At 37.9% G+C, this 25348-nt stretch overlaps 2 protein-coding genes across 11 annotated transcripts in view; one reads left to right on the top strand and one right to left on the bottom strand.

Annotated features, from left to right (window-relative positions):
• The window catches only part of P2RY12 (purinergic receptor P2Y12), a 45255-nt gene extending 21272 nt beyond the window's left edge, over positions 1-23983 (bottom strand). Inside the window, exon 1 of the mRNA XM_045812663.2 lies at positions 23882-23983. The gene's annotated coding sequence lies outside the window, so the exon portion shown is untranslated. The remainder of the gene's footprint in view (positions 1-23881) is intronic.
• Positions 1-25348, top strand: part of MED12L (mediator complex subunit 12L) — a 318600-nt gene that overhangs the window by 249579 nt on the left and 43673 nt on the right. For 8 of the 10 annotated variants that reach the window (XM_045812551.2, XM_087870287.1, XM_045812561.2 and 5 more), the window contains 16 exons: positions 1500-1631; positions 4635-4862; positions 5718-5859; positions 7570-7690; positions 8045-8146; positions 8838-8951; positions 12267-12466; positions 15270-15458; positions 16254-16328; positions 16448-16638; positions 17422-17583; positions 19493-19604; positions 21807-21896; positions 22963-23072; positions 23266-23401; positions 24226-24387. In XM_045812551.2, the coding sequence (XP_045668507.2) occupies positions 1500-1631; positions 4635-4862; positions 5718-5859; positions 7570-7690; positions 8045-8146; positions 8838-8951; positions 12267-12466; positions 15270-15458; positions 16254-16328; positions 16448-16638; positions 17422-17583; positions 19493-19604; positions 21807-21896; positions 22963-23072; positions 23266-23401; positions 24226-24387 (2266 nt within the window). The remainder of the gene's footprint in view (positions 1-1499; positions 1632-4634; positions 4863-5717; positions 5860-7569; positions 7691-8044; positions 8147-8837; positions 8952-12266; positions 12467-15269; positions 15459-16253; positions 16329-16447; positions 16639-17421; positions 17584-19492; positions 19605-21806; positions 21897-22962; positions 23073-23265; positions 23402-24225; positions 24388-25348) is intronic. The other 2 variants (XM_087870282.1, XM_087870281.1) reach the window with 2 other exon arrangements.

The following is a 25348-nucleotide window of genomic DNA, read 5'->3' on the forward strand; positions in this document are numbered from 1 at the left end:
ATTTTGACATTTTAAATGCATTATCTATTAAATGTTCATAAAATCATATTTGATATTATATTTTTATTTTCTTATTCATACTAAGGATAAATATTTCCCGAAAGCTCTTATTTTGTACTGATATGCATATACTGGATCCCAGTGTAAAATGTTTTTCTTATCTCGAACAAGTGAAAAAAAAAATAAAGGAAACACTGACTGCTATGATATGGATGCCTACTAAGCTCTCTATAAATGTTTACTTTAATCAAAACATAATTTCTTGCTTTTTAGAGTACGTCTGGAATTTTTGTTAGTATACTTAACAGATCGAATCCTCTACTTTGCTTCTTAAGTGCAGGATACTTTTGCTGTAATTGACAGCTTTTATCAGCTGTCTGGTGGCTCTGTCTGCTGGTATCAATTCACAGGGTTTGGAAGGCAACATTGTCATTTTTTTATTGTCTTGTCATTTCCACCTCTGGTATTTGTGATTGTAGTGTCCTCCTTGGCCTTTATAGCCTAGATCTCTGGCTTCCTTCACCCCCTGAATAGTGGAGAGAGCTGAGAATTGGGAGTGTGGAGACCTCAGCTCTCCTCTTGGGTGTACCGTGAACTAGTCTTTTGCCTGTGGGCAGGGTATTTCACCTGTCTGAGCCTCAGCTCCCTCTTTATAAAATGAGGAAGGTGAATCATGATTTCAAAAGCCCTTTTCAGCTTTAATAATCTGAGTCATTGATGACACTGTTGTGATATTACTGAACCCTGTAGTGGAATCAGACTTACAAATAGGTGGATGGACCCCCAGTGTTTACTTGTGTGTTGTATGAAGCTTTGTGTTGAATGAACTATGGCCAAAGGGACTATCTTTCTGGTATGTGGAAAAGGGCACCAAAGTGGAATAGTAGCAGTACTTCTTTGTTCAAAGACTTCTAGAGAATGTCACTAAAGAAAAAAAGGGAGGGGGCTTAATTTCTTACGTAAGGTAAAGTAAAATTTGTGTCTAGTTTGGATAAACAAGGAGAATGTGACCTCAGATCATGAATTCATCAAGTTTTTGCCAGAACCAGCTCATGATCCTGAAAATGAATTTCCCAGATTTACTGGTTTAGAGACTTGCTCTTTTCCAAAGCAGTGGACTTAAGAATCTTTGCAAACAGCCTGAATTTATGAGTCTTTTTCCTGAAGAGAGATTCACTATGACAGCTTTCCTCTAGTGTTCTAGTCACAGCAAATTCATTGATGGATTCCTCCATACATACCTTCTGTATGAAGGAATTTCTTTCATTTCTTGTTGTTAGTGGTATTTCCCAAGTCTTTTTAAAAATCATCTAGTATTTCAATACCCTAATAGAAAAATGATATTTTATGCAATTATGTATTATTGCTACAATCATTAGTATTAAAAACCTGATACCTTTTTTCTTAATACACGCACATATTCTCACTCTAAAAGATTCAGACAATAAGATACATTAGCAAAATATGTGTCTCATTTCTTCATATATTGTTCTCCTCAGGTTATGTGGTGTGGTAAAGCATGTTGTGAATCCCTCAGAATGTTCCTCCCCGGAGAGATGCATCTTAGCCTACCTCTATGATCTCTATGTGTCATGTAGCCACCTCAGAAGTAAATTTGGAGACCTCTTCAGGTGGGTAGAAGAAAGTCAACAGGAATAGCATTATGCCTGTACTTGGTAGTGACCCAACCGATATTGTCATACTTTTTAATAATGAAAATTAATCATAATTATATCTGCCAGAATTCATATTGAATTACCTTTCATTGTCACTTTAACCTTCTACTACCAATTACTATGCATGTTTAGCTATGATTGCAATTCTGAGATAAACTCGAGAGGACATATGCTGTATTTTGCACTTGCTGGTACCTCACTTGGAATGTCATTTCCCTGCTGGTCTGCATGCTTACTTTCTCACCGCCTTTGCTTCTCTGCTTCCTTGACCATCCTATTTCAGATGGTGTCCCTGAGTGGGTGTCATTCTCTGCATCTTAGCGCTTGCTATGACCCACACAAGTAGATAGGTGCTAGAAAATACATACTTAATGTTATTTTGAGGAAATTTTGATTATTAATTGTAGGCGGGGGTACAAAGGGGAAGATAATAGCTGCAAAGTAAATTTGTCATCTAGAAGGAAATAAGGAAAGAGCCATCAGTTACGGTTCTCTGTAAATTCGGTGAGCTTCGTGCTCCAGGTTTGTGTAGAGCGTGACTGCTCGCCATTGCTCTGTTACTACCACCATCTCTCGGTTGGACTATTACAGGGTCCTAACCGGTTTCTCTGCTCGGACCCCTGACTCTCTTTAGCATAATGTCAGCATACCTACTAAAGTCATCCTTTTAAAACAAGAATAACTTGACGTTTTCTGGTGGCTTCTTATCTACACAGAATAAAATTCAAGGTCCTAACCTAGCCTTCAGGATCTACTGAATCCAATCTCCTCTTCTCCCTCTTCTCCACTGTCTACTCCACGCTAACCATACGGACCTCCTTCCTGGTCTTCACACGCTCAAAGCACACTCCTGTCTTGGGGCTTTGGCATTCGCTGCTCCCGTTCATGTAGTCTTTCCCCTCTCTTACATGGTCAAGCCCACAGTACATTCACTACTCTACCTCCCTGCCTGTCCTGTTCTAAATAGCAGCCTCTTGCCCTACTCTCTGTCATTCTCTGAACCTTAGCACTTACTGCCACTGGCTGAATTTTATATGTATTTATGGTCTGGCTTCCTCCTAGTATGTAAGCTTCATGAAAGGAGGGACTTTTATTTTCTTCACTGCCGTATCCTTGGACCTGGAGGAGCGTTCGTCTCCTAGCAGGCACTGCACAAAACCTGCTGAATGAAAGCTACATCCAAAAAAACCACCATAATGTTTTTAATGGTATCAATAGGGGAAAAAATAGGAGAGTGTGTCATCATGAAATGAGCTAAGTTTCCACGTAATCCCTTGTAGAACATTCGAGTGGGTCTTAGGAAACATGTTTCCACAGAAATGATGTAATAATAGTAATACCCCATATTCAGACAGCTTTCATTTTCAGTTTATGGTTTTCGGAGAGCTTTCTCATACATGATTTGGTTCTTGAAACCGAATAGTGAACTTCCCAAGAAAGCCCCAATACCCTGTTTGACCCCTAGTGCTCCTGCCCGGTAGTGCAAGTGTGTTCAGTAAGTGAATTCAAGTAATGTACCCTGGGCATGTGGAGGTTTAGGAGACCAACAGTGAGCTGAGGGTTAGTACAGTGTCGCATCACAGGGAGTGGCCCTCACTCATGTTTCCTCGACTAAAGACCTGGAAGGCCAGCGCAGCTCTCAGGAAACCCTGAAGTCGGGCATTATTTGTCAATCAAGATTAAGAAGAATGTTCAAACAAAAGCCTAGCTACTCAGAGAGCTTTCTGTTAGTATGCTAATAAAACAGCTTTAATAATTAGAACTGAAGGAGCATCTCTAAAGTTGTGTGAGGGGGGAAATACATCTTGCACGGATCGTGCTGCTGCCGTGTGCCGAGCACTGTGCTGGGCTCTTTCCATCAAGATCTTTACTCTTCCCCACAACCTCAGGAAGTAGAAATGACTGTTCCTATCAACAAGTGATTATTCCTCATCATAAGCTAATAAATGATGAACCCTGGATTTGCACCTAAGTCATTTTGGCGTTAGAGCATAGTGTTGCTTTTATTACTCTGTCAGGTTTTTCAGGTACAGGAAATTTCAGAAGGAAAATGTCTCACTTGTTTCCTTAATTCCATATATGTCTGCAACGGAGAGTGGTAAGAATTTGGGAGTGACCTAGGAAGCAGCTACCGTTTTATTAAAGCATGGAAGCTCATCTGGAAAGAGTGTAATAAATGAAACAGAAAGCCTAGAAATGAAGAGTTAAGGAGACCTCACCACGAGCCACAGATTTCAGAAAAATTATGTAATACAGATTGGAGGTAGCCGAGAGTCTACTCGAGAGGAGTCTCTAGACAGAAAGAAAAGTGGGCGATGAATCTTATAAAAATTGAGAGAGTAAAGCAGGATTCTTTTGGTTTTTAAGACAGACATGAATAGATTGGTAGAATTAAGTAGGAAAAGAGGCAATGCTTTACTATTTGCTGAAGTGCGTTTCATTAAAATGACTCTCGGTATGGAGAGGTGGAAGGAACCAGCAAGGAACAAAGTTTGTTTTTGTTTCATTTTTAGAAAGAAAGTGAAACAAATTAAGAACTCTTACTAAGTGAATGAATGAAATGAAATGTTGAGTAGAAAGGGTGGCAAGGGTTAAGGCAGGAATACGGGAGATGTTTAAAAGCACTGAGGACTGTGAAATGTTCATCATTTTGAACAGGTCATACTTCAGGTTGCAAGCTTACCTCCTTCAGGGACAGCTGACACCTTTTTATATAAATTGTCTGCCGAGAAGGAGTGGAGAAGGCTGTAATTACTGTCATTTAGTGGGTGGCTTTAGTCCTGTCTGCTAGATTGGTTATCTGCTAGACTGTTAAGAAGTTGGAATGAAAACCTCCTTATGTGACTCTTCTCTAGGAATACATTATTTATATTTGCTGCCATCGAATCTGTCCTTAAACGAAATAGCTTTCTAGTTATTCTAGTTTTGTTTTTTTAACTTTTCTCCTTGTAACCTCAGTAGTGCCTGTTCAAAAGTTAAGCAAACCATATATAATAATGTGATGCCTGCAAATTCTAACTTGCGATGGGATCCGGACTTCATGATGGATTTTATTGAGAATCCTTCAGCTCGTAGCATCAATTACTCAATGCTGGGCAAGATCCTTAGTGACAATGCGGCCAACCGCTACAGCTTCGTCTGTAATACGCTCATGAATGTATGTATGGGCCATCAGGATGCTGGAAGGTGAGCTGGGTTACCCTGGAATTCACATCTGACGACCTAGTCATTGCCTTGGTGTTACTTTTAAGCTAATGTCGTTAGTGATTGCCTGGGCTGACATTTGGAGTTGTTGGCTTTTTGTTCCCCCCATTTATTCCTGAATTTATCCCTGCTTTATACTGTGATTGCCTTAGCCTGTCAGGCTATTCGGGCTGATTGCTCTGGCATGAGATGCTTTAGATATAAACTACAAGTTACCTATCCACTTATAAAAACATATAATACAAGGACACACAAAAAAAGTGCTCTATGGGGGGGCCTGGGTGGCTCAGTGGGTTTGGCCTCTGACTCTTGATTTCGGCTCAGGTCATGATCTCAGGGTTGTGGGATCGAGCCCTGCATCGGGTCTGTGCTCTGCGTGGAATCTGCTTGAGAGTCTCTCCCTCCCTCTCATTCTGCCCCTCCCCCTGCTTCTGCTTGCTCTTTCTTTCCAAATAAATAAATAGAGTCTTAAAAAAATACCTCTATTTTAAAACACCCTGTTTTGGCCTACCTAAATTGCATAGTGTCTTTAACTTTTTTGATACCCCTAAAAATGTAAATTTGTAAGTCAGATTTGTTCTCAGAACAAAAATATGTTAATTGGCATCTGTCCTGATTGCTTAACAGCATTAAATATTAGAAAACATTTGAAGCCACTTACTTTTATTATTGGTTCCAGGTTCTACTAGGTTATTTAACAAGTGGGCATTTAATAAATCTTTGCATCTTAGAAAGGGATGACTTGTTTGATGCTAGTGAGGTATGTGTGTGTTCATTAAGTGCATGTGCCTGTTTCTCTCTTGCTACTTTCTACTATGTCCTTTTTCCTCTTCCTAGGATTAACGACATTGCCAATTTCTCTTCGGAGCTGACAGCTTGCTGCACTGTTCTTAGTTCAGAATGGCTGGGAGTTCTGAAGGCTCTTTGTTGTTCTTCAAATCATGTGTGGGGGTTTAATGATGTACTTTGCACTGTAGATGTAAGTTTTCTTTTTCATTTAAAAACTCATCTGTGCAATTAAATATTTAGTTAGTAATTCTTTTTAATTGACTTAACCCTTACCTGAAATATAAAATATTTTTTCATTCTCTGCCCAAAAGCAATAAATGAGAATGTGGTTGCCAAGGATTACATAAATGAAAAAAAAAAAAGAAATAAATACAATAGCTTAATCTATAGCAGAGATGCCAAGAGTTTCCCTCTTTTTAACTGAGATTTTTATATAGAATGTTCTCTTCAGAGCTGTCGGTCCATATTGTTTAACACGTGCCTTGGGCTCCTCATGGTATAAGACATAATTTACCTAAAGCAGTTTACACTTTGAAGAGAACCACTTTGTTTTGTAACGATCAAGGTGCATTCTAGGAATATAGCTTTCATCGTGTTGCCCAAGAGTGTCCAGGCCCAGATTCATTGGCGTGTTCAGTCTTTCTTAGTGATTGTGTCTGGAAGTTGATAGAGACTCCCGGTATATATCACTCATCTCCTTCGCATGTCCTGTTGCATCCATGATGTGTAAATTTCTTAAAAATCTGTCATGAGTCTGTTTTTCCTGTCACTTTTTGGAGTTACATGTTGGTGTTTCTTCTGTGTAAAAGATATTTATGTATTTTACAAACCACCTTCCAGTTAGAGGTTTACTTTCTAGTTCTGGTATCTCAGGGCTAGATAGATAATTCTACTCGATTCTGTTAGGTACCCAAAGTTTTTTTTTATATATATACACATGTGTATGTATGTATATATACATTTAAGTACAAACTCATATCTGTTACCCACTTTTCCAGACAGAAGAGATCCCAGTTTTTATCTTTAACATAATTCCTTAACCTCTTGGATGTTTTCTATTATACTTTATCTCCACTTTGTTCCTTCATCTGCAAAATCAGAATTAATAATAGTATGAGCCTCATGGTGGTGTGCTATTAAATGAGGTGATTTTTGTAAATCATTAACCATAGTTATTGGCATATAGTACAACTTACTATGAAGGCTGCTTTTATGATTGTTTTTGTTATTGTTCTCTTCCAAAGTCTTGTGAGGTCAGTATAGGTAGAGGTTTTATTCTGAATGAATTAATTTTCCTTCTTTTTTTCACAATCTCTCTCTCTCTCTCTCTCCCCCTCTCCCTCTCTCCCTCCTTCTCTCCCTCCTTCTCTCTCTCTTATTCTCTTTCAAGTTTAGGATTCAGTTGGAAATTTTCAGAGTCATTTTTAAAACTAATTTAATTATGTTACAGAATTATTCATAGTTCTCCCTGAAAAGAACTCTAAAACATTAATAAGGCTTATTTTTCAATTAGAGGAACTTACTTGTTTGTCCCTTGCTCCTTAATGATCGATCTTACCCTTAAATGACAGATGATGCCTTATTCTGCTAAAGATTTTTATTTATGCTACATCTTTTAGGAATTTCTTGATTTTGTTTTTGGTTTGCTCAATTACATGTACTCTCGGTAAAGCTCAGTATCTCCTGATAGCATTGGAATGTAGGTAAACCTCATTCTTTGTCTTACAAAGTAGAGATAGTCCTTAGAGGATAATAAGCCTGACGTGTTAACATTTCACCCTATTGGGTCATTTTGGGATTTGAAATCTTACTTGTATTGCCTACATTCTCTTAGATATTAATCTTAGATATTACCTGAAAGGGTGTTAGGTATTAAAACATGTCAATGTTTTTCTTGAAGGTGAGTGACCTTTCATTCCATGATTCATTAGCTACTTTCATTGCTATTCTGATAGCACGACAGTGTTTCTCCCTGGAGGACGTCGTGCAGCACGTCGCGCTTCCCTCTCTCCTAGCAGCAGGTACGGCACATCCAGACTGGCCCTTGTTACTTGATGGCTGTCTTGGGGTGGTTTCTAGCTATTATAGCCCAGTAAATGTGCTATTGAAGGGTCCATGCCTCGGGCAGTGGTGTGGTGTTAAGGTAAAGATTGTACAATGGTCAGTGGTGTTCTACATAACGTCAAATGGATCCCTATGGAAAAGGTGGTTTTTAAGGAAGCCCTCTGGTTTCCTGAAAAAGCATAGCTTAGTGCCTTACTTCTTACTGTAAGGAGCATTTATATTTAAATTATTCCAGAAAAGTTAGCTTCATAGCAAACCTGAAGACATGTCCTTGAGTAAATCAGAAAACGTGCTTTCACAATCTTTCCCAGCGTGTGGAGATGCGGATGCCGAGCCGGGCGCGAGGATGACATGCCGACTCCTGCTGCATCTTTTCCGGGCTCCCCAGGCCTGCGTATTACCTCAAGCAACCGGTGAGCTGACAGCTGCAAAAGCCCAAATGGCATTTTCATTTGGAGGTGTAGATGCTAAAGTGACCAAGCAGGCTGTCCATTCTGTCATTTCCTTCCTGATACTGGTGAGCTTGCTGTGCAGGTGAGGAAGGAGTGCAGTAATGCCATCGAGAGGGCTGTCAGCACCTTTTATTTATGCAATATCAGGATGTATTGAGAAACTCAAATCAGGAGGTAATAAACAATAAAAATACTTTTGCTCTTAGGCCAAGCCATGCTGGTGGGCAGCTTGATCCTCTCACACACACTATGTATGTCAGTTATGAACCACATCATAGCAGCTTAGGGCAATGATGAGTCATTCTTTTACTGAGGTAAAAGGAATAAGGGGTGTTATTGAAGTGTGTTTCTACAGATCATTTCCATACAAGGGTGTATGTGTGACAATCAGCATAAGTAGATGAAAGTTCTTATATTTTTTGAGACATCTCTCTAAGGAGCACAGACATTGTTTTAATAATTAGAAAGAAAAGATTAAGAAAGGAATACTGACAGTGTTTCTTAGAGAATCTATGAAGCATCGATTAAAGCTAGCTGATGACAGTTAAGGACCCACAGTCTAAAAGTGAAAAGCTCTGCTGATTGTAAATGGTTAGAAGAGATTGTTAATGATGGTGATGAGACCATTAAAGGTTTGCTGTTGTTCTCATAGGCAAACCTTTCCCTGGAATAAGATCGTCTTGTGATAGACACCTCTTAGCCGCTGCTCACAACAGCATTGAAGTGGGAGCCGTGTTTGCTGTCTTAAAAGCAATTATGATGCTTGGTAAGATTATCCTAGCACTAAACTTGGTTAATCACCAGAAACAGAAGAAAAATAATTTGTATTCAGGTTCAACTCTAATTCATATTACTAGAAACATGGTTTGGTTTGGTTTTGTTCTCTTGGCAAAATTAGTTGGCTTTCTCCAAGTCCAAGATCAGTTGGACTTGAGATGTCTGCTCCTTACCTACAATTCTGGGGGAATTTAAGTATAATACTTTTTTTTTTTTTTTGGATGGCATTTTAACTACAGGATATTTCATTTTGATATAATATAGATTCTCAGACCCACAGAGTGGTTTTGTTTTTATTTGTTGGCTTATAAGTCACACTTTGTGATGGATGGATGGTGATCTGACTGAAGGTTTAAATTTCATATTATATATTTAAATTTCATATTATATATTAGGAGCAGGACACCAGAAAATCTGGGTTTTAATCTTAGCCATTCTACTTCTGTTGTGACCCTGAACTAGTATGTAAACTTCTGCCTTAGGTTTTTCATGAATCAGATAATAATTGTAATGATGTCGATATTATTGATAATATTAGATACCAGAATTTTTAAAAATTTAATCCATAAGGTCCAAGATTTCCTTTATACTCCTATTGGCATATATACTCCTGGAGTAGTAGTACTGCATTTTCTGTTCATTGATAGCGTAATGCTTTAAGACATTTTTATTCTATAAATTGTTCAGTATTTGAATGAATAGGAATTCTTGAGTCCACACTGCCTAATTCCAACTGTGGGAACCCTCTTTTGGCCTTACATTAAAGTTCTGCCTTATGTTCTGAAGGAGCTCTCTTTGATTAGAATAGAAACTACTGAGTAGATAGGAAATATTTTAGAGGAGTCTTAAAGAACATTATACTCCTGTTTGAATGTTATTTGGTGACGAAGAAGGATAACAGGATTTTCATTAAAAAAATTATTAAAAGTTCATCTTAAGAAAAGAATATATATACACACACATATACATATACATGGTTTCTAATTTTTGCAGTAGTTTAAAGTTTGGAGAAAACATGTATACATTCATTTTATAGATATATCAAAGGGATGCCCTTGGAAATGCCTATGAATTTTGCAGTAAAACGGAAAGGTAGAGCCATGTAGAGGGTCATAACCTCTCTTCTGAGCTTAGGAGCTTGTATTATTATACAACCAACATTGAATGCTCATTTCAGTAAGTAAAATTTCTCTTCTCTGATGGTGTTTGAGAAGAAAATGGCTGGTCAATCTACTTAATAAAGAAATGTAGGGACCATGAAGTCAGGGTCTTTTTTTTTTTTTTTTCTCTGATATATCTAATGCCCATCAGAGAAACTAGAAAGTAGGTTTTGGAAAGTAGCTTTTCAACAAACTAATGTTAGACATGTGATTACAGAAGGGGATAGACACTGAATGGCAGAAAGCACGATGAGCGCCATCTAGGCACTTACCCCTTCATTTGGAGGACTGGTCCAGTTCCAACTAAAATTTGCCAGCCTCTTTAAAGAGTCACATACTTGTATTTTAATATCCGTGCGTAATAACCAGTATATTTATCTTTGGTTGGCTTTCCTTGACCTTTTTAATTCTCCTCAGTTCTTTGTAGATAGAGGACACTTCAAGTCTGAGAAGTCAGGATCAGGTCATTTGGATTTGAGCAGAGCCTTGGACTAGGCAGTCACTGAACACTCGTTTCTATTTGTTCTGTTATTTCTACAGTTACAGAAGGTTCTGGCACAGCCTCCTGTACCTTCTCTGTCATCCTAACATCTAAACTAAATGAGACTCTGAATGAGGATTTCCTAGGCAGAGGTGTTTGTTTCTCTGATATTGTTTTTTTTTTTGTTTTTTTTTGTTTTTTTTGTTTTTTTTTTTTACAGAAGTTTTAGTTTCTCTGCCTTACCCTGTCCTTACCAATGTTCTCTCAAGTCTTGTCCACCAGGATCTATTTTGAATTTGGGAGATAAAACTGTTCTATAGAAATTGGTTTTTAATTTATGTAGTAGTTTTAAGGTCATAGAAATAGTCATTTATGTCCCCAGAGGTGGGGAGAAAGTATGCTAAATTTTGGTACATATCTTTCAGCTCCCAAAGAGCTCTGTTGAACTAAATAAACTCTTGTGGGTGAAGTGAAATTGGTACTTTTTTCTATTGTGTATTTTAGTGAGGAATGTATGATAATATATAATAAGATACTGGTGACTTGAAAAGTATTGTTTATTCCTGCCCTCCTCTTACAATTTTGTAAATAAATATTCACTAAGCCATTCTGATTTTTCAAATTTTCCAGCAGAGTCAAAACATTTTCTTGGTTGACCTGTGGGTTTTAAAAGGGTTTTTGCACTGACCTGGGCTTGGTTTTTGTTTTTGTTTGTTTGTTTGTTTTGTTTTTTTACCCATAGTGGGCAGTGAGGGGCCTCATCTAAATTCATTTGTTGATTCCAAGAAATTTTCTTGTTCAAGGCTTATAATCCTGTGGGTAAACAGGCAAAAGTTTAGAGGCTCTGTTGTCATTTGGCAGTCTTTATAATCAAATTATATTCTCTCACTTTTAAAAGATGATAGTGATTGGTCTTTCACAGCTGGAGAGGATTTCTTATTTCCAGCTATTCAGACATTCTGCTGCCAATAACTTGATTATGAGGGAAACCCTTTCTTTAGTTTCATTTGACTCAGTGTATTAGAGGTTGATCTGGTGAGGTTTTCTAATTTGGATGTTTACAGAGAGGAAAGTGAGAGACTTGGGTTATTCAATGAATGCCCTATGTTTTAGGGCTTCCTTAGTATGCATTGCCCTTTTCCATTCCCAGGGAAATAAATCTCTCTTGTCAAGAAGTTGATAGTAAGGTGGGCTAAGGCAAAACTTTTCTCTTGACCTATGGATAGAAAATAAGTCATTGTAAGAGAAGAAATGGAAAAGGGACATCTAGAAGGGTGAGTAACCCATTTTTTCCTTGTCTATAAGTGAAATGAATTTGAATATTGAATACATTTGTCCTTGAACTATTGGTGAAATCAATGTTCTCTGATTATTAAGTATGATTCATAATGGCCTTTCCAAGTTCAGTGAACACATACTTAATTCTGTAAACAAAATAAGGAATAAGTCTTGAATATGCTTTTTTTTTCCATGTCCAGTGAAACTTCTCTGGGTTCTTGCAATTATTCTCTTGATCCATTCTCTCTCTTGCTGAACAACGGGCTATGCCATAATGATGCCATTCACATATTTTAAATCCCTGAAGGCTTGCTTCATTTACTTCTCAAGGATTTGGCAATATTTTGAACTTCCGTGATTTTGCTTTTGTGGTTCTATTATTTAGGAGATGCCAAAATTGGCAATAACAATGTCAGCTCTTTAAAGAATGATGACTTCACCATGAGGGGTTTACGACGTGATGGGAATGCCGATGATATCTGGACTGCCTCACAAAATTCAAAATCCTGTGGGAAAAGCATTTCCATAGAAACTGCCAACTTAAGAGAATATGCTAGATATGTACTGAGGACTATCTGTCAACAGGTATTTTTCAGATTTAATTTTCCTTTAACTTTGAGTGTATAATTGTTCTTCTGAGAGAAATGCTCACTGTTGTAGGAAATTTGCACATTGGGGGTCCTTTTCTTCCTGCTAATTTTATTTGGAAATAAATTCAAGTTTGTTGAAAAGTTGCAATAATAAATAATAAAGAACTCCAGTGTGTATGCCCATTATGCAGATTCACCAGTTTTTACGTTTTGCCGCATTGCTGTATGGTTCTATTTGTGTGTGAATGTGGATGCATGTATTTTTAATTTGTTGCTGAAGCTTTTGAGAGTAGATGGCATACATTATGAATCTTTACTTTTTAATACCTTAGTGTTTACTTATTAACATAAACAAATGCAGTTATCAAAAATCAAGAAATTTAGCCTTGGTACAGTAATTTTTTCTCCCCTGCAGGCCACATTCAGTTTTGTCAGTTGTCCCAATAATGTTGGTTTTGTCGGAAATTTCCCGTAGATTAGCTTCCAATTATGCATTCTTGGCCAAGACGCTGCGGAAGTAATGTTGTGTTCTTCTAGGGTGGTCACACCTGAAGGCACATGGTGTCCATCTGTACCTCCCTGGCAATGATCATTTTGATCAAAGTGTCTCCATTGTATGGTTTCAAGATTTCGCTGCTGTATAGTTACCATTCTTTCCCCTTGTCTCTGGGGAGACATTTTGAGACAGTGCAGACAGACGTCCTGTCCTTTATCAAACTCCACCACCCATACATATAGCATTCATTTTGATTCTTGTCCAAACTAGTCTTTATATGAGGTTGCAAAACGGTGTCCCCCCCCCCCCCCACTCCTCTACAGTTAACAATTTGCATTGTCCTCTAAGGAGACCCTACCCTTATTAATTTTTCTCTTATTCTTATTTATTTGTTATCCATATGGATTATAACATACTATCCTTCGTTATTTTCATGTTCAAATTGTCCCAGAGTTGTCCAGTGGGAACCTTTTCTTCCTGGCTCTTAAGTTATTTTGACATATCTCCATCCTTTTTTTCCCCCCAAGTATTTTCTTAGTTCTTGGCCCACCTTGTACTTTCCCTGTTCCAAACCTGGAATGAATCACTCATTCCTCCAAGGAACTCTGGTTCTAGTTAGTAGAGGACGGTATATAGAAACCAAGATATGGGTATTGTGGTGCTCATTACTGTGGTCAGTGGGTGTTCTTTGACTCTAAGCCCTTTCAGCAGATAGCGGTAAGAAAAAATACATCCATATACATAAATGTCTGTGTATATTCATGAGCTCCTACTGATACATCCACTTCTATTAACTCCACTTAGTTCTTCTTTGTATTCCCCTGGTCCATATTAATACTGTTTTCCATAGCAAGAATCCTGGCTCCCAGTAACATCAACCATTTGCTCATTTACTTAATTCTGTACTACACCTGAAATAGTTTTCAGAATTGCTACACCTATACCACTAGGAAAAAACGAAAAGGAGTTGGAAGATTAGTTTATAATTCTTATTTCCCTAAAGGCTTGTAGTATTGTGTTTAAAATTTTTTTGAACTTTCTCCTTCAGTATGGATGTTATTCATTTGAAATAGAATTGATTTCATTTGTTTCTGTTTGGATTCAGTTTAGATTCCCTTTTTCTTGCTCCCCACCTCAGCTCTGCTTTAGACTAGCATGCTTCTACAAGTCAACTGCACAAAAAGGGGTACTGAGATGTGTTCTCTGTCCCTTGTCTCCTCCATCCTGTGTTTTTTCCTGCCCTTGGTGATCAGTTCTATTACTTTTTGATTTATCTTCCTTTTTTTTCTTTTAATTACTCTTTTAAAAAAAGAAAACATGGCATACCATATATACTACTTTCCATTTTGATGGAGACATTATGTTAGCAGGGCCATGTTTTTTTAGGGCATATTGTAACTATGGTAAAAGTTTGTGAAATGGTCGTATAGATAATGAGAGGCAGTTGGTGTATTGGTTCCCGGCCAGAAGCACCAAGAGTCAAACAGTTTTAATCCCTGAAAAATATTACTGATGTCTGGGTCCCACCATCAGATATTTATTGAATGGGGCCTGGGCATTGGAATCTTAGCAAGTTCCCCAGGTGACTTTAACAGATACTCAGCCTTGGGCTCCTGGTGTAGTTAAGAAACAGGCCACATCTGAAACAGATCTGGGTTCAAATTGGGCTATGTTAATGATTTCTTCTATAGTATAAGAGTTTGCAATGATATAGAAAAGGTGATAGGGGTTTAGATTGGTAGAAACTCTCTGGATGGCAATTGGCTCTATGTATCAATAGTTTTAAATTTTGGTATACTCCTTGACCCAACAGTTGTGCTTTTATGAAATTATTCTAAGAAAATAATTGTATAGAAAGTAGATGTGCACAAATATTTATAATAGTAGCATTTATAATATAAAAAACGAAGACAGTTTTCTAAATGTTTTTCTCTGCTCTTTCTATTCAGTGGAATATAGTATGTGTCACATAAAATGAAGACGTGATAATACAGAATCATTACCATTATACACCACTGTTTTCTTTAGTTTCTTTAGCTTTCTTTTCGTTCCTTTTTTTTTTTAATCTGTTTTTCAAACTTTTTTTTAAACCAATGTCCCAGTTTGTATTTTTTGGAAGTCAAAATACCAGGAATTTTGTTTTCAAAAATTTTCCCGCCCACTTTTTTCATAATAACTGTTTTTAAATTGGAAGATTTCTGTTTTATATTCTATTGTACACCCTGATTTAGTGCACATTACATTCACATATAGAAAGTCTCTCCCTGTCAATCTAACAGCTGATTTTTTTTTTTTTTTTAAGGAGTGGGTTGGAGAACATTGCTTGAAAGAACCTGAAAGATTATGCACAGACAAAGAGCTTATATTGGACCCTGTGCTTTCAAATATGCAAGCACAGAAATTACTGCAGCTTATCTGTTATCCTCATGGTATTAAAGAATGCACAGAGGGTGACAACTTGCAAAGACAGCACATTAAGCGTATTCTTCAGGTGAGTGACTGGAGTCTAAAGATTGTGTTTCTGTCATGTAACACCTTTTTTTTTCCCTTTTTTTTCTTTTTTTGCTCAGCACTAACCAATTCTTCACTTCACTTCTGATTTTTATTCTCCCAATTTTCTTTTCCGTGCAATTGCCGCACTTCATTGCTAGGTAAATATTGATATTACAAATGCTATACAATCATAGTATAAACATTGATATTTAAATCTACTGTATTTAGATGAGACATAAGCTTTCTGAAGGGATAGTCTTACATTATTCAAAAAGTATTGAAATTATTTTGGAATGGGATTGCTTAGATGACTAGATTTTGGGAGAAGAAATCCCTATCTTATTTCCGGTGCCTGGCTGAGTGATGTGCATTATTTTATTTTAAAGATTTTATTTATTAGTGAGCGAGCAAGCGAGAGCACACGGGCAGGGGGAGGGGCAGACAGAGAGGGAGAAGCAGGCTTCCCGCTGAGCAGGGAGCCCAATGCAGAGCCTGATCCTGGGACTCCAGGATCATGACCTGAGCCCAAGGTAGACGCTTAACCAACTGAGCCAACCCAGGTACCCCAGATATGCGTTATTTTAATGTTTTTTCTTGTTTTTTTTTCTTCGTGTCTACAGTGAGTATATGTAATGGACCTGGAAACCCTTTGATCCCTACAGATTCCTGTAATCATACAAAATCTGTATGATTATTCTATTCTTTCTTGAGAGAGGGAATATTGCAAGGAATTATTATATTTTAAGACACATTCAGTATCCATGATGTGTTCATTCTTTCCATTTTTTCCCAGAATCTTGAGCAGTGGACACTAAGGCAGTCCTGGCTAGAACTTCAGTTAATGATCAAACAGTGTTTGAAGGACCCTGTGAGTATATATTGGAAGCATGTATTATGTACACAGAATTTTAAGAACAGCGAGAACACGTTGATGTTGGAGGATGAAGTAAAACATATGCATGCTAGTTTTCTTATGTGTAACTCCAGGGCTCTGGTTCAGTGGCTGAAATGAACAACTTACTGGATAATATTGCAAAGGCAACAATAGAGGTGTTCCAACAGTCTGCTGACTTGAACAATAATTCTTCTAATTCTGGAATGGGCCTCTTCAACCCAAACGGGATTGGAAATACTGATACAAGTAGCACGAGGCAGAATGGAATAAAGACATTTCTAAGGTATTTTTTTCTGCAGTTTGATTGGGCTGTGATTCCTTTTTCACATGTAATGGTATATTTTTATTTGCTTGATGCAGTTACTTTTCATAAAGCTGCAGAAATGTGAAATTATTTATGTCAGTTATTATTATTTAATAGTATAATAAAGGGCATGATGATGAATGATGTCTCAGTATTTACCTCATCCAGACTCTTTGGAACTACCTATTCCATGCAGAAGGGATTAATTTCTTTATTGCCTCCTTTAGACTACTGTGTTCCGTAGAATTCATTATATAGGAAACATTTTTTCTGCCATCTTTATTAATTGGTAGTGTTGCACGAATGATAACCATGATAGGCGGGTTGATTTACATTTCATCATTTGGGTGTAAAGTATAACTAGTGAATTTTAAAACCTTAAACCTTGGTTATTAATATGCTTACACATCCTCAGAACATTTCTTTTCTTAGCCACGACAGTAAAGTGTGTTGCTTGTTGTATAAAAGGGCTGTTGCTAATCAGAGAGCTAGAATCATAGAAGAACACTTGCATAGATTTAAAAAGTTTAGTGACAGTATTCTCCCAGAACCCCACATTTTATTGCTTTCCCTAGCGAGTGGAAAAGTATGTTCAACTATCTGGTATTTGGCAAGAGGAAAAGTAGTACAGAGATAAGAGGGAAATTTTAGGATAGTTGGTGCTTCTTATGCATGAAAGTTTTGCCCTGGAGTTTCCATTATAACTGTGAGAGCAGAGGAAAAGGACACCTCCTTGGGTATAACACCTGTTTCTGATTTTAGTTCCTCTGAACGCAGGGGTGTGTGGCTGGTGGCCCCCCTAATTGCCAGGCTGCCGACCTCTGTGCAAGGAAGGGTACTAAAAGCTGCCGGAGAGGAGCTGGAGAAGGGACAGCACTTGGGCTCCTCTTCAAAAAAGGAAAGAGACAGACAAAAACAGAAAAGGTACGGCTGCAAGGTGTGTCTCTGTATAAGGGCTTAAGGAATGATTGAGAATGAGTAGCATCTTGCAGACATACATTGTCATTGTACCCAGAGTGCACCGAAATTAACATTTTTAAGTGGAAATGAAAATACTCTGTTAGGTAAAGCTCTGATCCTAAAAAGTTCAAGGTTATTATATTTAGTACACCAGTTCTCTGTTCTGCCTGTGTACCCAAATCACTGCTAAGCCATTAAAAACACCGACTTCTTAGCTAGCCTCACTTCAGACCTGTTGAATTAGATCTGGATATCCATTTAGTCCCTATATTCTACATTTAATTACTTCTCATTCTTTTAATTGTTTATGTTTAAAAGACATAGAATTATTTATCATTCTGTCCTGTTGGGCCCTAAGATAGTAATATTTTTAACATTTAGGGCTCTTGTTCTAAACTAAATACTAAAATTTGTAAGCCACTATGTTTAATCTTTAATTCATTTATTTTAGGCCCTAGAAAAGATTTCAAATAATTAAATTTGCAAGCTGTTACTGAGAAAGAACAGAGCTGCACTCTAATGTGAAGCTATGAATTTAGCACCTCAGGAGTGAAGGGAAATAATGACGATTTCTTCCATTAAAAAAAAAAAACAAAACCAAAACCTCCGAACATGTATAGTTCTTATCCCCTAGTCAATAATATTTTAGTAGCTACCATTCGTTGAGCTTTCATAGAAATGCCATTGTATAAAACTCATCACACACATACATGAACTTTTAAATCATCACAGCAATCCTATGTGGTGGGTGCTCTCATCATACCCTTCTTAAGATGAAGAAAGGGAGGCACGGAAAAGTTAATTCCTCAAGGACATACAGCTAAGGAGTCTTAACGCTGGAGTTTGAACCCAGGTCATCTGGCGTCTGAGACCGTGCTCTTTAACTAACGTGCATTTTGGTGGAGACCTAGTTTTACATGTGTTTTGTTTGTTACCTGGTTGTTTGGGTCACCTTTGCGAGGGTCAGCCAACCAACCATATGACTCCGTTTTAATTCTGGAAGTTCATTTGCTGATGGATGGTTGTTTGTACATTGTATGTACATTGTCCCTACAGGGGGACACAGGTGGTATGGCAGAGTTGAAGGATGACTCTTCCCAAGTCAGTCAGTCTCAGCTCTGCTGGTAAGGATGAAGCACATTGAAATATTTGGGTCTCGATCTCCTTTGAAAAAGTTTTTTTTTTTCCAACATAGCACTTAGTTTGTCAATAGGATTTGTTGGTTCTCCGATAATTGAAGAAATATTAATAAAAGGACAATTTAAAATAGATTTTTTTACTCAGATGCCTTCACACCCCTTAAGACGAGGCTACGGGGTATGGTGGGTCACTAACGAGCTCACTGCTTTTGGATCCTCAGGCCTAGGTGCTGATCTTACTTCTCTCAATTCCCACCCCACGTGGTCTTAAGCGTGCTAAAAAAATAACATAAGCGCAACAATCACGTAGGCCTGTTTCCTTGACTCTTAAGAGTTTTGAGTGACAAATTTTTAAATTTTTCATCTTATTCTGTGTATAAAGTGATATTCCTGCTGATGTGCCTCTTTCAGTTCAGCTTACTGTTACAAAGCAGAAATTCTCTTCTCACTGCACGCCCCCAGCATGCTCCTGCAGTATGAATTTATGCTAGTTTGGGAATGCCTTCAAGGGCAGGAGAGCATATGAAATTATTTAGAAGCATCGCAGTGGCTTTTAATCTTATTAGTAGAGCTATGATTTAACTTTTCAAGTAGGCTTTGGCTATTTACTACTCCCTTCCCCTTTCTAGTAGTAAAATAAATAAGAGCCAATAACCGAAGGGCAGGAGATCTATGTTGCACAGGAAGTAATCCATCCTTTCTAACGAGATCTGCTGTTACTACTTCCTTTGTAGTATGTCTCTTTTGAGTCAACAACCTTTCCTCTCACTGGTCCTTACCTGCCTTAAGGGACAAGATGAACAACGGGAAGGCCTCCTGACATCTCTTCAGAATCAAGTTAATCAGGTAAAGTATAATACGAGAATATTAAGCCAGGCAAGTATTTTTCTAATGGCATTAATTTGCTCTCCTTTCAAATACTGAGATTAAACTCATAAGATGACAACATATTTTGATTAGCTGCAAGGAGACACAATCTATTCTGTATTCCCCTACCTGGTGTTGTAGGCACCATTAGATTCACAATTTTGTAACAGTAATTATGCAGTGTCCTATAAAAGTAATGTTTTTTACACTGCATACCACTTTGACATATCTGCTCGTCTCCTGACCCTGCGTCATGGGAGAGGTCCTGGAGTAATGTGTGTTGCAGGCGTGGTGCTGAGGCAGCGGACCCTCTCTCCAGCTTTGCCAGCCCGGCCCCCACCTATCTGAAAGATCTCAGCTTGAGCTGTCTTGGTTCAGAAACTCAGTTTTATTTTCCTGCCAGAACCAAACCAGTGCCAGTTGAGTGTAAAGTACTGATTTCAAAGTCAGAAGGCATTGATTCGTTTACAAAGAATTTGAATTCTGGCTTTCCACCAACCACAGTTCTCCTGGTCACTCTTTGGGGCATTTGCATTCTGTGTACTTCAGGGAAGCCAGGTGATGAAACCAGAAATTGGAAAGTGTGGAATTGAGCCAAGAAGGTAGATGGGTCATGTGGGATGTTTTATCCTGCTACAGAGCCAAATGGAACCCTCCTGTGGCCCTCCGTTTCCTTGGGCCCTCTGGTGCCCAAGATTCTCCAATGTTTCTTATTGTGCCTAGAATAAAAATGCAAAGTCTGAGCTTATAGAGGCCTACATGATTGGGCACTGGCTCCCACTTCTGCCTTGTTTCCTACCAGTGATGCCTTGCTCACTCCACTCTTCACACTGACTCCATTGCTATCCTTTTTTTTTTATTATTATTTATATATTTTAGAGAGCAAGCTAGCGTGATTGGGGGGAAGGGCAGAGGGACGGAGAGAGGGAAAGAAGCAGACTCCTCACTGAGCGTGGAGCCAAACGCGGCGCTCCATCCCACAACCCTGAGATCATGGCCTGAGCCGAAATCAAGAGTCAGATGTTGAACTGACTGAGCCACTCAGGTGCCCTGCTATCCTTTGAACTTGGCAAGCAGATTCTCATTGCAGCACCTTTGCATCGTTTTTTCCCTTTACGTGGAAGGCTTTCCTCCCAGATAATAAGAGGGTCCTCCCCCACTTCTTCAGATCTGTGCTCACGTGTCACCACTTCATGGAGGCCCTCCCTGATTACTTTCCAAAAATAGGACCGTGGTCATTTTTGAACCCTTGCCCTGGTTCATACAACTCGTTACATTTGACTTATTTTTATTTGTCCTGTTGCTAGAATGAAAGCTCTGGTGCAGCTTTGTGTTCACTGTCTTGTACCCTCACGTCAGACTTGGGAGAGGACTCTCTTGATGAGGTTTGAGAAATGCTTTCCTCTCACCATGCCATAAACTTACAGCTCATCTGTTAGGCAGCGTTACTTCCCCTTATGACTCATTTTAACTCATAAGATGATTCTTAGTAGTTACCATACTTCAGAGCATGGCAATGGTGGGAGGGACTTTGCCCTTGCCATCTGACTGATTCTAGGGTGTTGCCCACTTGTGGTTTGCCTTTCCTAAGCAAACCTTCCCTTTGCTCACATTAGTCTGAATCAGTGAAAGCACTCACTTTGTAGAACAATCCACCACTCCACTGATGTCAAAGTTGTCATATTTTTCAAAATAGTATACACATTCTTTATCAACGAAGGCAAGAGTGTAAGGTAGCAAGTCCCATCCCTTCAATAAAACATCAAAATAATACATTTGCTAGGGTTCATAGAAGGTCCCTAGATATAAAAATGTAGTTCTGTCTATTCCAATATTTACTCTATAAGACCAGTGAAATAATATATTTAAAAAATCTTTTTTGTTGGTTTGCTTATCTTTAACTTCATCTTCCTTTAAAGCATTTTCTAAGACTTACTAACAGGATGGTAAATAGATAAGAATTCTTCAACCTATAAAGTCAATAAATAAAAAGTAGCCAGATTTCCGTCTGCATGGAAAAAGGGGAGGAAAGCTAAAATTTATTTTGCTTTGTTTATTAATTCGTTAAAGTAAGAAGTTATTTTTGACTGTCAGTAAGAAGTTCAATATAACTTTAAGGAAAAAGATCCATTTTAATAGGGAAAATAAGTTTTGGGTTCTTCCATCTATTTGCTGATTTAGATTTTAAGTAACTGGAGAGAAGAACGATACCAAGATGACATAAAAGCCCGGCAGATGATGCATGAAGCACTGCAACTTCGCCTAAATTTGGTAAGGGGCATTTCTAGTGTTTTCCCTCCATTATGCTTATCTAAATGTGAAAATAACTCCAGTTTCCCACTTCTTCTATGGTCATGCTCTTCATTACAATGTGTGAGGACTTCCACTGTTTGCTCTAACAACTTCCCTGTCTCTCACGTGTCTGTCCTCCTTGCTGCTGACCTTCCTGTCTGGTCTGACTTCTAGAGGGCATAGGTATTTTGGGCATTGGTTTGCTTTCTGCACCTCCTGCCCCAGGGAATCTCTCCTTCTTCTCAGTTTGTGCTAAGAGTAGGTCTGAAAAGGCTACTGCTTTGAGATGAATTAGCTTTTATTATACTCATTTAAAGACCCATATAAAAATGTGCCGTAAGATGAAGTTTTGTCAGATTTTCCATCAGATTGGTCATAAAAACAAATTCAACAGGGAGGCTATACAGACATTTAAAATTTCTCACACATTGCACATGTCTTTGAAATTTTCTTTTCCTATTCGATAAGCCTCAATGAAGGCTACTCTGGACAGGGCTTGCCTGATATTTGGCAGTTGTTCGTAACTTAATTCCCGCACATGAATGAGTAGACCTGGGGGCCAGGCCTCCTACTCCTCAGTCTTCAGTGTTACTGGATGTTTCCAAGTGTCAGTTTGACAACAGGCTTAGATTCAATAGTAATTGAATAACACAAAGTTGTAGATAATCAACTTACCTGGTTTTGACCTATTCAGATTGGACGAAAGTTATATTGCAAAACTGGGTATTGTGAAAGATTAGGAACAAAAGAAAGTTAATTCCCCTATTATTTAATTCATACTGATGTTGTGCCCACGCTCAGCTTCCCTTTCTCCTCCCACCCTCTCTCCTTTTTTTTTTGGAATGACCAAATTCCTGTGCTGAAGGAACCAAGAAATAGTGACAAATAGGTAGGTAGGTAAGAGAGAAGATATGATAACCTATAAACTAAAGTCTTGTTATTGTTGTTGTGTTGTTGTTTTTTTTTTAATCAAAATTGGCTACATAAAGTGATGGGGTTGGTATTTTCTTTGTAATAATGTTTTGTTGCATTTTTTTCGTGCCAGGTGGGTGGAATGTTCGACACTGTGCAGAGGAGCACCCAATGGACGACAGACTGGGCCCTCCTCCTCCTCCAGATCATTACTTCTGGAACTGTTGACATGCACACTAACAAGTATGTTCTTACTTCACGTTCAGTATGCTGCACACGTGCATGGTAGAAGCTTTGATAGGCTGACGACAAACTGTCACAGTTTAGTCTCTTAGTTACCATCAAGAGTTCTGTGCCCTAAATAAAAACGCTATTAGTTAAGAGTGTCTTGGTTTTGCTTTAAAGTGAAAATAATTATATATTTTTTCTCTCTTAGTGAATTGTTCACAACAGTTCTTGACATGCTGGGTGTTTTAATCAATGGAACGTTAGCCTCAGACCTATCAAATGCATCCCCAGGGGGATCTGAAGAGAACAAACGTGCATACATGAATTTAGTAAAGAAACTGAAAGTAAGTTTGTGACCTGCTTATATATTATGAGCTCAGATAGTTTATGCATTAGTTATTTACTGCATTTTATCTTAATTTACTGTGTTAAGTTAGATGCTGTTTATTGCATTCAGCTAGTGTTATGTGGTTATTTTGCTATTAGCTTTACCTCAGCTTACTAGTACTCAAAAGTTATAAGCATATAGCTTGAAGTTATTTCTGAAAATTATATTCACAAAGTGTTTAACTTGTTAAGGAACTTTAGAAATCTATTATCAAATATATAACAAAAATGCCCATAAATCCATTCTTGGACTGGCCCCTGTAATTGAAAAATAACCATTTACATTGATATTTCTAAACCCAGTTCATTTGACCAACCAATAATACAGTCTTTGAAATAAACTATAAATGGTGCAAAAAAAAAAAACAACAACAGTGTATCTTATCAATAAACCTTATCAGTAAAATAACCTTATCAATAAAATAACCAATGATTACCTTGAGGCCTGACCCTGGATTTGAGAATATGTTCTGTGCTGCGGCTTCTGCCTTCTGCTGGCAAATACTACATGGGATTTCTGTCATTTCAGCACTGTGATGTTTGTTGTGTAACCAGGGTCCCATTGTATGTGTTCTATTTTCTACTTAAATAGAAGAAATGAAACATACTCACTACTCTAATTGAAAGCTGCATCATAGACCATGCTCAAGGTTAAAGAACATTCTGGCTATAAAAAAGGAAATGTTTCATAGAGAAACTTCCTTCTCACCAACTTTTGCCTTCGTTGTAATTTCTGTCCCACTTCTCTATCTGTTTTTGTTTTTTTGTTTGTTTTTTTTAGAAAGAGCTAGGAGACAAGAGATCAGAAAGTATTGACAAAGTTCGACAGTTGCTACCTTTGCCAAAACAGACATGTGATGTCATCACTTGCGAACCTATGGGTTCCTTGATTGACACAAAGGGAAACAAAATTGCTGGATTCGACTCCATAGATAAAAAACAGGCAAGAGTAAATGTTTGTTTCTTGTATATATTTTCATGTCTTCCTATAGGGTATCTGAAACACCTCAATTTAACAGTTTCTTCATTTTTTTTTCTGAAGCACGTTCTTGTCATTTAAATATAATAGTCATTGGCATTATTATATAGATATTCATTTAAAACTTTACGTGGATTTAAGTGAATTTCTGAAGCTTGCTGAAGGAAAACTAAGTAAAAATGTATTGTTAAGGGCCACCCTGGGTGGCTCAGTCGGTCAAGCGTCTGCCTTCAGCTCAGATCATGATCCCGGGGTCCTGAGGGTCCTGGGATCCAGACCAGCTCCTGCCTCTCTGTTCAGTGAGGAGTGTACTTCTCTCTCTCCCTCTGCCCACTCACTCGCGTGTGCACACATGCTCTCAAATAAATAAATAAAATGTTTTTTTTTTAAATGTATTGTAAAAATAAAAGAAGGCAAAGACCAGGTCTGATTTTACTTCAGAGTTGGAAACAGTATGTTTAGATAAGAAAATTTTGATTGATAAAGTCTTCATGTAGTAAACTATTTTGAGTAAAAAATATTTTTAGGGTGAAGGTACTTAATTTTCTCATCAGTTAAACAATATTTCAATAAACATTTTATATAGGATATTAAACAAGTTTCCCTTAAATACGAGAAGAGTGGTTATTCTTTCAGTGAACATTGAGCAACCACAGAGATGAAAGACAGAACTCTTACCCTTAAGCAGAAGTAGACAGACAATCACAGTGTGGTGAGATTTGTGTCATGGTACAAAGTTAGGAGACCCCGAGAAGGAGCCATCACCCTCAGGTAAGGAGTAGGTAGTCAGAATAGGGTCCCCCGAAAAATTGACACTTGAATTATTTTGAAGGATTAAGAGTTAGTTGGTAAGTAGGGAAGAGTGTGATACAGGGCAATGGAAGAGTTTTTCGCAAAGATATGAAAGAACGTGGCTCTTAGGAGA

This window comes from Ursus americanus, chromosome 20 (genome assembly GCF_024610735.1).
Source record: "Ursus americanus isolate L20-20 chromosome 20, mUrsAme1.1.p, whole genome shotgun sequence".
NCBI classification, from domain to species: domain Eukaryota; kingdom Metazoa; phylum Chordata; class Mammalia; order Carnivora; family Ursidae; genus Ursus; species Ursus americanus.